At 44.8% G+C, this 15,303-nt stretch overlaps 1 protein-coding gene across 1 annotated transcript; it reads right to left on the reverse strand.

Annotated features, from left to right (window-relative positions):
* Positions 1 to 2,330: 2,330 nt before the first annotated feature.
* On the reverse strand, positions 2,331 to 15,092 carry haao (3-hydroxyanthranilate 3,4-dioxygenase; the record flags this gene model as incomplete). Its single annotated transcript, XM_080849367.1, has 10 exons — positions 2,331 to 2,406; positions 3,178 to 3,260; positions 4,556 to 4,624; positions 6,467 to 6,612; positions 9,517 to 9,560; positions 11,120 to 11,209; positions 12,424 to 12,530; positions 13,552 to 13,635; positions 14,463 to 14,541; positions 14,893 to 15,092. 10 exons carry the CDS (start codon positions 15,090 to 15,092, stop codon positions 2,331 to 2,333), a joined length of 978 nt encoding a protein of 325 aa, XP_080705493.1.
* Positions 15,093 to 15,303: the final 211 nt, after the last annotated feature.

The raw sequence follows: 15,303 nt of genomic DNA on the forward strand, positions 1-15,303 counted from the left end.
AGGGGGCAAAGGGGCAACTGGCACTGACCCGAGTCATAGGGCACTGGAACAGAGGGCAGTCTGTGCGGGATGGGCAACATGGCACATGGTATTCATTTGAATACCTTATTGAATTTTTAAATAAATAAATTCATTTAATGTAAAACGCACTCTACATTCATATGAATCTCAGAGTGCTACAGTAAAACATAGTTAAAAACATAGTTAAAACAGCCTATGATAAAACATAGTTAAGAACATAGTTAAAAAAAACATAGTTTTTGTCTTCTGAGCCAATCATAGCGATGGAAACCAATTCTGACGTGTGCTGTGATGATCAGTGGACATGGTTAGGGATGAGAGTGAGCGGCACCAGTGGTTGCCATGAAAACATTCAGTAGTTAAATTGGTATTGTGAAATAGCTCAATATCTCGTGTTAGACTGACAACAGCCCAACAAGGCCAAGTTCAACTGCAAGCATTGCCATAGCAACGATAAGGATGAAAGCAACGTTCATGAATTTGGACTAGGTCAATGCAAAATTAGGACCCATAGTGACCAAAAGGCTGTGCCCCGACCCTGTCCCTAGCATGCTAATTACTCAAGGCCTCACAGGACTTCTGGAGAGGAAGAGTTTAAATATGCCCACACCCTGATGATGGCTTAGGCCGAAACGCGTTTGGGAATAAACTGGCCTAAATGAAATAGCAATGAGAAAAGCTTGAGAGTGAGTTTTTTTTCTACTTAAGTTAACAATCTTTTACCTGCACGCAAAATCGCCTTTATTTTGTAAGTAGAGCGTGCCTATCCCTACAAATACAAAAGGGTATAAATATGCCTAGGTCACTCCTAGGGAAAGGACCGTGAATCACACAAAGCCAAAAGATAATATCAATTTACAGCAGAAGTGTGTGTGTGTGTGTGTGTGTGTGTGTGTGTGATGAGGCAGGATGTGTCATACTACTGTGTACCACATCCTGATTTCACAGACAGCCTTTCTGATCTGATATGGTCGGGTGCTTCTGTTTCATTCTTTCAGTCAGTCTCTTCTCATTGTTCCTGAATCCTTTATTTATTCCTTCTTCCTTTCAATCGTTGTGAAATGCCAGTGGGCTGGGAACGTCAGAGGTGCGTGTCCTTATTAACCACAGACAATAATACATAAAACACCACTTGTGACGTGAGCACGGCCAAAAAATCCCATCGACACCCCCCTGGTTCAGAACATGCTGGAACACGAGGACACCACTATGACCACACAGAGGGTGTAGACTTGTATTTCCACACACCATACCCCCCCCCCCCATGTTCCCATCACCCGCTGTGATAGAAATACTGACACATAAGGAAATGAAAGTGAAGACCTTCCTGATAATGGTGGCTCTACCCATTCACATGTTTGCACACGTTCAAGCCCAAAATCCCAGAACTCTGCGAACAATGACCCCATAGTCTAGCAGACACCATCTTCACTTTCTCTGGTGTGTAATCTAGATGTGTCTCGTCGAGACATGATTTGTCCTCCTGGCTGAGCACAGACACAGACACCGAGCCAAGAGCTGATGCAAAGAGCTAAACTTGACCATATCTTAATACGAAGTAAATCCTATGACAACATATACTTGTTAAATTACATGATACTGTACTAATCAAGTAGTAAAACATACAAATGCTGATAGACGGTATCATATATATTTAGGTTCTTTTTGTTACAATGACTCAGTCAAGAACTTGTGGAGATGCTATATTTAATGTGAGTAATGTAACATAGAAAGTACAGAAGTTATAATACAAGTGCATTTCATTATTATAGAGGGCGCCAAGTTTCTTTCCCCACGCTACCACTCAATTCCAAAATAAGACGTGCACGCTCTGTAGATATACTGATGCTGTCTGATATAGTCTGATATGGTCTGATGCTGTCTGATATGGTCTGATATGGTCTATCAAAAGTCAGCATTTTGTGTTGTGGTGGTGGGGAGAGAAGTGGGCGGTGTGGTACGCAGTTTGGTTATTTCCTCTACCTTTGTGTTTTCTGAGATTGCGGTATATGACAGTTTGGTCAAAAAAGTCAATCATTTGAGATGAAAACATGATATTTGGGGTTTCTGTTGTGCGTTGGGTGTATAAGGCCCACATCTGGTACTGTCACAAGAATGTACTAACTGTACCAACAAGCAAAACATGACCCTGTGATGGTCGACTAAACTTCTGGAATCGGGGGAAGGACATTGAGCAAATGTGATATGGTATGATGGTATGGTATGATATCTGACATGGGGGAGCTCTTCTTAGCTCTTCCTCGCTCTGTCTCTTGGAAAATCAGACATGCAGAGAAGGCCAAGGCTGATTAGAAGGGTCTTTTTCGTTCATGGTCTTGAGCAACAAAGAAAGAAATGCAGTCCTTACTTCTCTTCCAGTTATACCTGTAACATACAAACACAGACACACACAGCAGTGACATATATATAGTATAGTTTAGTAGTAGTATACTATACAGATACCATGTCAGAGCAGAAAGTTATGATGGCTTGGTTGTAAGAACCTAGATAATGCGTAAAATACAAACTTGACTTTTGATTGTATTAGAAATGGTGGCATATTAAGTAAGTTACCACTGTGTGCGCACTACTTTGTTAGAAACTGTTCTGCTTTGAAGGCAGATAATTTAGCTGCTTATCAGGAGAGGAACGGCTCTTTCCCAAGCGCTGGGCCGGAGTTTCTGGATGTCATCATAGTTGAAACAAAATACTTCATCCTCAAGTGTTTAGCATCAAAGTGATGAAAGATCAAATCTGTAGTTCCTGTGCTAAGTGTGATGCATTATGGCCCTTTGAGTTTATAAGTTCATGTAGTAGTAGTATATAGTATAATATATAGTATACAGTACATAGTTCCCTTCTGAGAGAAATAAACCTTTCCCTTTAAGAATATGCGTAACAGACACAATATATGTCCTCATGTCATCTACGTCTTGATTCAGATGAGACACACACGCAGCAAACCTGTATGTGCAAAATCTATGTATATATAGAACATACAAACATACTAAGACTAGGTACATATGCACACACACACACACACAGAAAAGAGAGAGAGAGAGAGAGAGAGAGAGAGAGAGAGAGGGATAGAGAGAGAGAGGGAGAGAGAGAGAGAGAGAGAGAGAGAGAGAAAAGGACACAGGTACTTGTACTTACTCGTTCTTCTCAGGTATCAGCAAGCTGTCTCCCTTGGTGAGGTTGAACTTTTCATGGTTGAGCGTGACCTCAGAGGTGCCCTCCTAGAATACAACTTAAACACTTTAATACAATGCAACACACACACACACACACACACACACACACACACACACACACACACACACACACACACACACACACACACACACACACACAGCAGGTACATAGACGGACACCCTGGCAGACGGACGGACAGACAAACAGACAGACAGACGGACAGACAAACAGACAGACAGACAGACAGACAGACAGAGACAGACAGACAGACAGACAGACAGACAGACAGACAGACAGACAGACAGACAGACAGGAAAAGGTACCGTAGATTCAGTACTAGTTCAGGAAGTGACTGGAAGAAACTATCTCAGTTATTTGGACCCAAAAGACCCAGGTGACATCACTTATTATCCATGAAAGCTATGACCAATAGTTTTACAGACTAAATAACAAAATACAACTATCTAAAATAACCTCATCACTTTATGGCAACTCGATGTGGCTGTAGACAATGGCATCATTTTGGAAGTAGCTGCTGGCACCGGACAGACACCATGCATTCTTCTCCACGCTCAGAAAGGGGTAATCAGTTGGTTGTAATCTGTACCTTTACCGCTTGTTTGTCCACAGTCAAAGTTAAAACAGACATTCACTTCCTGTAAACAACTCTGGGGTTTTAATTTACTGCTTACACAGTAGAGAACAGGAAGTTGACATTTGCATAATTCTCCACAACTCTTGCACAACTTATTTCTCTGTACAGGAGGAAGCAGATTCCTATTGCATCTGGTGTTACTGGTAGCGTTGGCAAACTAAACCCTGTGGCCATAATGCCCTTGTGACAGCAGTGATGAAACCTACCAGTTGTGTGTGTGTGTGTGTGTGTGCATGTGAGTGTGTGTGTCGTGTGTGTGTGTGTATGACGTGTGTGTGTGTGTGTGTGTGTGTGACGTGTGTGTGTGTGTGTGTGACGTGTGTGTGTGTGTGTGTGACGTGTGTCTGTGTATAACGTGTGTGTGTGTGTGTGTGTGTGTGTGTCGTGTGTATGACGTGTGTGTGTGTGTGTGTGACGTGTGTGTGTGTGTGTGTGTGACGTGTGTGTGTGTGTGTGTCGTGTATGACGTGTGTGCGTGTGTGTGTGTGTGCGTCGTGTGTGACGTGTGTAACGTGTGTGTGTGTGTGTGTGTGTGTGTGTGCGTCGTGTGTGACGTGTGTGTGTGTGTGTGTGTGTGTGTCGTGTGTAACGTGTGTGTGTGTGTCGTGTGTGACGTGTGTGTGTGTGTGTGTGTCGTGTGTGACGTGTGTGTCGTGTGTGTGTGACAGCAGTGATGAAACCTACCAGTTGCCAGATCCAGCGGTCGGCCTGGTGCTGGGTCGTGTTGCTCTCCCCCGGCCCCCAAAGAAGCACCTGTGGAACATGGAACCTCTACGATGAGCGAGAGTGCCAACGTCAAAACCGTAATCATCATCATTATCACAACCACCATCATCCTCTTTCTCAAAATCATTCCCTTCTCTGACCTTTTTCAATCAGAGCTTTCAGTACTTCACACTTTAAACCCTTAGGGCATCATAAAAATGTAATATGATACTAGTGTTACTTTACATGAAGTAGTTGGAAAACGGTCTAGGCTTATACTTCGCAGCAGCTCCAGCTCAGCAACTTTCCTGTCAGATCGTCATTATATCTCAGTAGCTGTCTCCGTTGCTGATAAGTAGCTTTCCAAAACCTTGAGCCAGTAGTGGAAACAAGGTTTTATATTGTAAAGTCAATATTGTAAAGTCTTAACGTGCCAAATGGCAGGGAGACAGCTGTGACGTGTGAGTGTGTGTATGTGTGTGTGTGTGTGTGTGTGTGTGTGTGGGAGACAGCTGATCAGGGGCACATTAATATATCTTTTGCCATTTCTGTTTATGGGAGCCTACAGCAGGCAGGGCCTTGTGGTGAGCAGGCAGTGGACAGTAAGATCTGTCTGAGATGGTCTGCCATCTGCTTATTGGATGTAACTGCCCCAGACTTGGGTGACATTTTAAATGTATTAAGTGAGAGACCTAGTCCAAACTTTTGGGCGCTTTCTTGCCTTTTTTTGTTTGCATTAATCAGGAGACCCTGTCCTGAGGGCAATTCCGCAGTTGTGTCTGAGTGGGACAAGCGATAAAAGCCCTACGGGTGGAGGCAGGGGCAGGGGCAGGGGCAGGGGGGGGTGCTGGAGGGAGGCTTGAAGGTGCCAGAGGACGAGACAGAGTGCCCCTGAGCTGGATGGTCTGTCATCTGATTTCTGGGTTCTCACCCTGGGGTTTTAATGCGTTAATCAAGAGACTCTGGCCTGAAGGGGATTTAGACATTATTATCAAGAAAGACGATCTTGAGCGTGACTCTGGAGCCATTGCTCTGTGTGTATGTGCATGCTGTTGCTACAGTTACAAAAAGCAGAACTTCACTTTTGGGGAAGATTAGCACATCCACATGTCAACAACCTCACTGCCCCTCTTTCCTGTTCCTCCCTCTACTTGTGCTGGTACTAACACGCACACACACACTTAGCACACACTCAACACACACACACACACTCAACACACCCACACCCACACCCACACCCACACACACACACACACACACACGCACACACACCCACACACCCACACACCCACACACACACACACACACACACACACACACACACACACAAGCTGCCCCCACCATATCTAGGTGCAAAGGTCCTGGGAACAGAGCGGGAGCATAAACAAGGGGAGGAGAAACACTCGAGAAACACTCTTCATAAAGAGGAGCAGAGGTCCCTTCCCTCATCTACTGAAGGAAGTCCTTCACATGTTCTTTCTCCTGATGCTGAATGTCTCAGTAAACTACATTACCCATAGCCCCTTTGGAAAGTTGGGTCATTCAATCTAGTTGGGATATCTACCTATCCTCTCCATTTTCTCTCTGTCTCTGTCTCTCTCTGTCTCGCTCTGTCTCTCTCTGTGTGTGTGTGTGTCTCTCTCTCTCTCTCTCTATCTCTCTCTCTCTCTCTCTCTCTCTCTCTCTCTCTCTCTCTCTCTATCCCTCCCTCCTTCACTCACTTCTCCATTCCCTGTAAATAGCCTGTACTCTAAACCCCTCTTCCATCACAATCAGCTGGGGTCTCTGTCTAGACATCGGATTGATCCTGATTGTGACGCTTGATCAGTCTCTGATTGGCACAGGTATAACTTAAAGGCTCCCCCATGGCGATGCAGGGAAGTGAAGTACCTCCGTCTCGAACTCTGGCCCAAACATGTCCACAGATTTGCCGCTGGCGATATCGGCACGGATACCATCAACATGGTCCTTGAAGCGGAACGGGGCCATCACACTAGCGGTGTTCAGAGGAAAGGGGGCTTTCTTGGGTGGGTCGGCTGCATACACATACAGAGGCAGAGAGAGAGAGACATAGTGAGAGAGAGAGAGATAAAGAGAGAGAGAGAGTGAGAGAGAGAAAGAGAGTGAGAGAGAGAGACAAAGTGAGAGAGGCAGAGAGACAGAGAGACAGAGTGAAAGAGAGAGAGAGAAAGAGAGAGAGTGAGAGAGACAGAGTGAGAGAGACAGAGTGAGAGAGAGAAAGAGAGAGAGAGAGACGCACACACACAACATTGAGTTAACCCTGGGTTAGCACAAGCCAAAGTATCTACACTGCATTAAACATACATCATCTCTGACGTTTCAAAGACTGGTTATGATATTTTGCCTGTTATTAATATATATAACAACTATTATTGTGGACACTTCTAACCCCCACAGACTAAGTGCTGCTACCCCAGAGAGTCTTCCCAGTCCAGGCCCTGTTGCAGCCCGCTTTTTATTCTCCAATGTTCTCCTCTGACTGGTGATTAGCAAGGCCCCCTGTGGTGAGACTGGGTACTGATGAAGAGTACAGATGCCAGGCCGCCGATAACAAAGTTTGCCAAGGAAACACACTCACACACACACACACACACACACACACACACACACACACACACACACACACACACACACACACACACACACACACACACACACACACACACCCACACACACAAATGGGGGTTGGTGTGCCAAGTTATGCACTTTTATGCTGGTGGGGACTACATGGCACAGCTGACATGGTAAGAGTGGTCCTAAGTGGAGATCCAGCCTCTGTAGTTAAGGCTTAAGAGGGGGCTTTGAAGCAATGCGAAGGCCAGATGCCATTTCCTTTAAAGGCACCCAGTGCAACTTTCGAGGCTTAAAAATAAACATTCAATTTCTAGTCTTTTTTACACGTAGTAAGTTTCAATAACTCCATACCATAACATACCGACATTCAAGCAGCAAAGATGAGACGTCGTTGTGTGGTGAGAACTGATAGAAAATCGAAAACAACAACAATCGCAGCCACTTTCTTTATTTTTTGTAACCTACAATAAATAAAGCAGGCTTCCAGTCAATGGAAAAATGGCTTCTCCCCACCGGCGATTGTTGTTGTTTACGATTTTCGTTCAGTTCTCACCACACAACGACGTCTCATCTTTGCTCCTTGAATGTCAATATGTAATGGTATGGAGTTATTGAAACTTACTACGTGTAAAAAAGACTAGAAATTGAATGTTTATTTTTCATTGAATGTTTACATAAAGTTGCACTGGGTGCCTTTAACTTTTAAAGCAGCATTCGCGGCTTTCAGCTACAGGGTGAGGTCCGCGAAGGAATGAATCACTCTTGTTGTATATGAGTCTACTGATGGCTTCTACACTTCTACCTCAGGACGACAGGCATCAGATGGGATACGTGAGAGGGGTGCGAGGGGTGTCTTTACGACGGACTTATTTTCACATAGCCGGGAGAAGACAGAGCTGAAGAAAAAGCCCTGATTGAAAATTGAGAATATAACATGAGCATCGTCATTGATGGAAGACAGTAAGAGAGAGAGAGACAGGTATACATGCAGTCATGATGTCAGGAGTGAGGCACAGAGAGAGAGAGAGAGAGAGAGAGACAGGTAGACATAGAGTCATGAGGTCAGAAGTGAGGCACAGAGAGAGAGAGAGAGAGAGAGAGACAGGTATACATGCAGTCATGATGTCAGGAGTGAGGCACAGAGAGAGAGAGAGACAGGTAGACATGCAGTCATGATGTCAGGAGTGAGGCACAGAGAGAGAGAGAGACAGGTATACATGCAGTCATGATGTCAGGAGTGAGGCACAGAGAGAGAGAGAGACAGGTAGACATGCAGTCATGATGTTAGAAGTGAGGCACAGAGAGAGAGAGACAGGTAGACATAGAGTCATGATGTCAGGAGTGAGGCACAGAGAGAGAGAGAGAGAGACAGGTAGACATGCAGTCATGATGTTAGAAGTGAGGCACAGAGAGAGAGAGACAGGTAGACATAGAGTCATGATGTCAGAAGTGAGGCACAGAGAGAGAGAGAGAGAGAGAGAGAGAGAGAGACAGGTATACACGCAGTCATGATGTCAGAAGTGAGGCACAGAGAGAGAGAGAGACAGGTATACATGCAGTCATGATGTCAGGAGTGAGGCACAGAGAGAGAGAGAGACAGGTATACATGCAGTCATGATGTCAGGAGTGAGGCACAGAGAGAGAGAGAGACAGGTATACATGCAGTCATGATGTCAGGAGTGAGGCACAGAGAGAGAGAGAGACAGGTATACATGCAGTCATGATGTCAGAAGTGAGGCACAGAGAGAGAGAGAGAGAGAGAGAGAGACAGGTAGACATGCAGTCATGATGTCAGGAGTGAGGCACAGAGAGAGAGAGAGACAGGAAGACATAGAGTCATGATGTCAGAAGTGAGGCACAGAGAGAGAGAGAGAGACAGGTAGACATGCAGTCATGATGTCAGGAGTGAGGCACAGAGAGAGAGAGAGAGAGAGAGAGAGACAGGTAGACATAGAGTCATGAGGTCAGGAGTGAGGCACAGAGAGAGAGAGAGAGAGAGAGAGAGAGAGAGAGAGACAGGTAGACATAGAGTCATGAGGTCAGGAGTGAGGCACAGAGAGAGAGAGAGAGAGAGAGAGAGAGAGAGAGAGACAGGTAGACATAGAGTCATGAGGTCAGGAGTGAGGCACAGAGAGAGAGAGAGAGAGAGAGAGAGAGAGAGAGAGAGAGAGAGAGAGAGAGAGAGACAGGTAGACATAGAGTCATGAGGTCAGGAGTGAGGCACAGAGAGAGAGAGAGACAGGTAGACATAGAGTCATGAGGTCAGGAGTGAGGCACAGAGAGAGAGAGAGACAGGTAGACATGTCATGCAGTCATGAGGTCAGGAGTGAGGCACAGAACGTTACCTGGGTTTGGCTTCCCAGTGCGGTGCTCCTCAGAGGCGAAAAACCTGCAATTCAGATACATGTCCATAAAATCACCTTGTGAGAAGGTGAATTCTCCCCCCCCTCACTGTGGCAAAACGGGACAGCGCCCTTTAAGACTTTTGGACTCCACCCCCATAATGGTTGGGGCTGGGCTCACCTGCTTCCAATGTTGCAGCCAATTAAGCCAACGTGCCTGTGCCCTATTTAAAGGGTGCCTCGATCTCAAACGAGAGACTGGCTGAGAGAGATAGGCATGAGAGGCCGGGAAAGGTTTTAAACAAAGAAACCACTTCCCTGATGTGAGGTGAATTTAGTTTTGTATCTAGATGTGTGGATACTGTTTTTGTACCTTGTCTTTGTGCCTTGTTTTCATGTCTTGTTTCTGCGCCAAGTCAATGTGTTTAGCTCACGTGTTTATTTTATGGATGGCTAGCGATGTACCTAGCTCTGGGCTTAGTGCCTGGGCCTAGTTTGGGGCCTGGCTTTGGGCCTTGAGAAGGTGCCATTATTTGGGCCTAATCGACCAAATTGGTGCCCAGGGTGCCACGCACTTGAGTTCCGGGGGGTACGGCCTGAAGGTATTTGTTTGTTTATTTTGTGGGCACTGTGTTGGGGTTTATAGCCCTTGTAAATAAATATATATATTTTTATATGACGACCACCATCTCCTTCCACCCTTCACCACCACGTCCAGTCGCCACATCCCCAAACAACAGGGGGTGACCGTCCGGACCCTCACACACCTGAACACACACACTCTCACACTGTCTCTTTCTCTCTCTCTCTCTCTCTCGCTCTCTCTCGCACACACACACACAGACACACACACACACACACACACACACACACACACAGACACCCACAGCTCTTCTGTGGACATCCGGTGCACTGACAATAGCACTACATTCAACTCAAAGATTTTTGTTAAGTAATATTTGTATTGCTTATATTTTTACACATAGTGCGCTGTCACTCATACAGTATGATCGACAAGTACTTTTGAATGTTCGTACGTCACTGGACACAACCTTTTTCGTGTCCGTGCTGCGATTCCTTTGTCCTGCCGCCGTTGTGTTTACCAATACGCCGGCGGAGGAGAAGGAGGAGAGACAAACGTGCCGGTATTCTATGCTAATTCTATGCAGATCACGAACGAGATACTGTAAATTGTTCAGAAGGACCTTTTGATATACTGTGCACTTGATAAATAAAACGCTTTGACTTTGTATTTATCAAAGGTATTTGCACGGGAGATATTGGACACTACTTGATAAATATTCTTAATCAACTACTGATCATTTTCCCCTTACTGTGTTATAATCTGTGATATCTGACGTGGTGAAAGTAACGACAAGAGTGTTTAACACTAGTGAGAGTGAAGTAGGCCAGAAACACCCTGACGTGGAAATGTTCACACGGTCACATCCTGTTGACACCCTTTCTAGTCTAGCACCTTAATCCATGTGGTCAGCCACTACATACAGAAACATCTTATAGCCTAAAAATAATGCGGTGAAAATGTACTGAATCTTTGACTTCTATCTTTGGTCCAATAGGACATTCAATGGTTCCGAGTTCTTACTCCTTAATGACGGGTGCCAGCTGGGTTCCCAAGTTCTTGCAGTAGAACCAGCGCTCCCACAGGATGTCAGTACTGTTGTCGACGTGGTACCTGCAACCAAACACAGGATGTCAGTACTGTTGTCGACGTGGTACCTGCAACCAAACACATGATCTCAGTACTGTTGTCGACGTGGTACCTGCAACCAAACCCCAGACAACAGTATTGCAATATGACATAATAATAATAATAATAATTAATTTTATTTTTAAAGCACTTTTCATTCAAAGGAATCTCAGAGTGCCTACATATTAGAAAATAACTATAATAATACAATAAAATTAAAAACAAATTTAAATATTAACATAAGCATAACAGAAAAGATTCAACACAAGGCCAGAATTGCCTTCCTGAATAAAAAAGTCTTAAGTCCAGCTTTAAAGGAATCCAGCGTCTGCGTTGCCCTTAGTCGGTCAGGGAGGCTGTTCCATACATGTGGCGCTGCCGAGCAAAAGGCCCGGTCGCCCATGGTGCGACGCTTGGTTTTGGGGACGCGGAGGAGCAAGCTGTTTGAAGACCTGAGGGTGCAGGTGGAGGTTTGGGGAGTAATTAATTCTTGCAGGTAGGGAGGTGCATGTCCATTTATGCATGTATGGGTGATTATAAGGACTTTGTAGTCTATCCGGAAAGAGACAGGGAGCCAGTGTAGTGAGTGTAATATTGGTGTTATGTGCTCATATTTCCGGACCTTCATCAGAATCCTGGCAGCGCTGTTTTCATCATCACACTGGTTTGGAGAAAAAGTGAAAACTGTTCTACATCTTTTGAGAATCCCGGGATCTATTTCAGGAAGATTTTGGCATAATTAAAACTATAGGTTAATCCCACTTCCATGAATCCAGATCACTTCATTTAAACAACACAAAAAATACCTAACAGCAGAGAATAGAGCGCGTGGCACAGCTAGCAGCGCTAAGGTGGGTATGATGGGTAAAGGTTGAGCGGGTGGCACAGCTAGCAGGGCTAAAGTGGGTATGCTGGGTAAAGGGTGAGCGGGTGGCACAGCTAGAGGGGCTAAAGTGGGTAATGACAGTGAATGGAGCGGGTGGCACTGCTAGCAGCACTAAGGTGGGTATGATGGGTAAAGGTTGAGCGGGTGGCACAGCTAGCAGGGCTAAAGTGGGTAAAGACAGTGAATAGAGCGGGTGGCACAGCTAGCAGTGCTAAGGTGGGTATGATGGGTAAAGAGTGAGCGGGTGGCACAGCTAGCAGCGCTAAGGTGGGAATGATGGGTACAGGTTGAGCATGGGTGAGCTGGCTGATACCTGAGGGCGTCTGTCTCCGTTAGCAGTCGCATGCGTTCCACCACCAGACCCACTGTGTTGGCCTGACGTTGTGGGGAGTGGGGGATCCTAGCGGGGAGCAGAAACATCTACACACACACACAGAGACACACAGACACACACACAGACACACACACAGACACACACACACACACACACACACACCCACACCCACAAACACACACACACACAAACACACACACACACACAGACAGACACAACCATAGACAGACACACAAACACTGTTTCGGTCAATGGCAAGTTTGGTTGTTTTATTGGCGGTTTGGTGGAAGAGTTAACTATGTTAAGGTACTGACTAAGCAACAGCCACAGCATGTGCTACTCATTGACAGCCACTGGTGGCATTCATTTCATCACTGCACACTATTATGCAAAGTTCAGAAGTTCAGATTGTGAAACTAAATATACTGGATCTGTCGTACACGGAGCTGCACACTGATGTGTCATTGAGCTGGATGCTCTGTCATCTGCTTTATGGATGTGTGTGTGTGTGTGGTGTGTGTGTGTGTGTGTGTGTGTGTGTGTGTGTGTGTGGTGTGTGTGTGTGTGTTTGTGTGTGTGTGTGTGTGTGTGGTGTGTGTGTGTGTGTGTGTGTTTGTGTGTGTGTCTGTGTGTGTGTGTGTGTGTGTGTGTGTGTGTGTGTGTGTGTGTGTGTGTGTGTGTGTGTGTGTCTGTGTTTGTAACTGGTCCAGACGTGTATGACATTTGTATTTAATTCAGTGTATTAATTGAGAGACTTAGTCCAAACTTTTGGCTGTTTTTTTTTATGTATTAAATCAAGAGACCCTGCTCTGAGGAGCGTGACTCTGGAGCCATTGCTCTGTATGTATGTTCATGCTGTTGCTACAGTTACAAAAAGCAGAACTTCACTTTTGGGGAAGATAAGCACATTCACGTGTCATCATCCTCACGTCATGAAACTAAATACAAAAAGACCAACATGTCAATCAATCGATTTGAGTGGTGCAGGGGACATGAACATGTCAATCAATCGATTTGAGTGGTGCAGGGGACATGAAGGGCCCATGGATACATATGCTGTGAGAAGCAGAGAGAGAGAATGGAGGTGTAATAATCACATGTCCTCACCTCTCCCTCACGGATGTGAATGTCCTTGTGCTTTCCATCCTCCACTATTTTCAGACACATGTCCCCACGAATCTGATAGAAGAGCTGAACACAAAAAGCAGCATGGAATATGAACCTAATGCCTGCCAGGTTTAAAAGATTATTCTTTTTCTGCTGAATTGTGGTTGTGTGTTGAACTATAGTACCCCCTAGTGGTCAAATGAGAGAACATGGATTGTTTTCATAGCATTCTATGCCACACACTGAGGTTGCTATGTTGGGCCCTGAACTACTGAACAACCTGAACAAACTGAACGGTAGGTGTCATGACATTTTACATGTATGTTATGCTTTGCATATTCCCAAATCTATGATCACAAAACTGTTTGTTGTAATAAGTATGAGTTTGTAAATATTTACTAAAAACAAACTTAAAATTATAAGATCAATAACAATATGCCATTTCTGGACAATCTGAAAGCTAACTCTTAATGGGTAGACAGTAGTAGACATTCTTAAGTAGGTATACAAACAATAGACAATCACTACAAGCTAGATTAACTTGTCTGCAGCCTCCAATCTGATGAAAAAAACTAAATCATCTGGCTGGTGAAGTTTCACTTGCACTGACACGTGTCCCATTTCCAGTTTTTGTTTTTTGGGGACAGTAAATAGAGCATTGGTTCCGTTTTTCATCCATTGATTATTCAAACTTCTTTCATCTTCACATCCTCTCACTCTCTTGCTCACACTCTCTCTCTCACACACACACACACACACACACACACACACACACACACACACACACACACACACACACACACGCACACACACACACACACACACACACACACACACACACACACACAATCACACACACACAATCACCCTATCTATCTCCACTGTTGCTACTGTTGTTAGTATGACCTCACCTCTTCCCCTTCTTCAATATGATAGTCTTTCCTAGTGTTGGGACCACCCACAAACATGATGTTCAGCTGACGGAAATGCCTATAACAGAAATGCATTGTAGACACACAGTAGGCCTACAGAATCAGAATACCTTACATCTTCTATTCAACACAGGCTATGTAATATCCTATAGCATACCATTGGTTCAGGGGACAGGGACTTTCATTCTGCCTGTTGAAGGCCTATACTATACTTGACATCCGTGGTCTACTTCACAAATCATATGCCAATTGCCAAAAGTAGACTAGCCTACTTCAACTGAAATGACTTAACTTGGCTAATTCATGTCTATCTTTAAATTTAGGTAACAGATTCCAAATGAGCAAACTCTTTGGCAGGACTTGCCAAAATCCATTCTAGAGTAAACTGTCCAGGCAACCAAACACTCACATCAGTTTGTTGCACACTGGCGGCAGGAATGCATTTTCATTCTCCAAGATCCACTTGTTCACGTTAACAAAGAGGGATTCGTTAGCCATTTCTACAAACGCTATGAGAGGATAAGTGTAAATTGTGAGTTTCAGTATGTCGGCAGCCGTCCTTCTTCGCCTGATCTGCAAACTCCCAGACTGACGAAATTCCCCTGTCATGTTTATTACTCGTGTGGCGGTGAAGTCCAAAATGCAGAACCGAGATTAAATAATGTTAGGGGGCGGGACGGCTAAAGGTTGAGTGGATGTTGACTGCACTTTGGACTCTAGAGATGGAAATCCATGTTAACTGAAATAAGCCAATGGCAATGACACACTAGACATATTGTATTTGTTTTGTTTCTGTTTTGATATTTTATTTTATTGTGAT

The sequence above is a fragment of the Sprattus sprattus genome (genome assembly GCF_963457725.1).
Source record: "Sprattus sprattus genome assembly, chromosome: 12".
Lineage (NCBI taxonomy): Eukaryota > Metazoa > Chordata > Actinopteri > Clupeiformes > Clupeidae > Sprattus > Sprattus sprattus.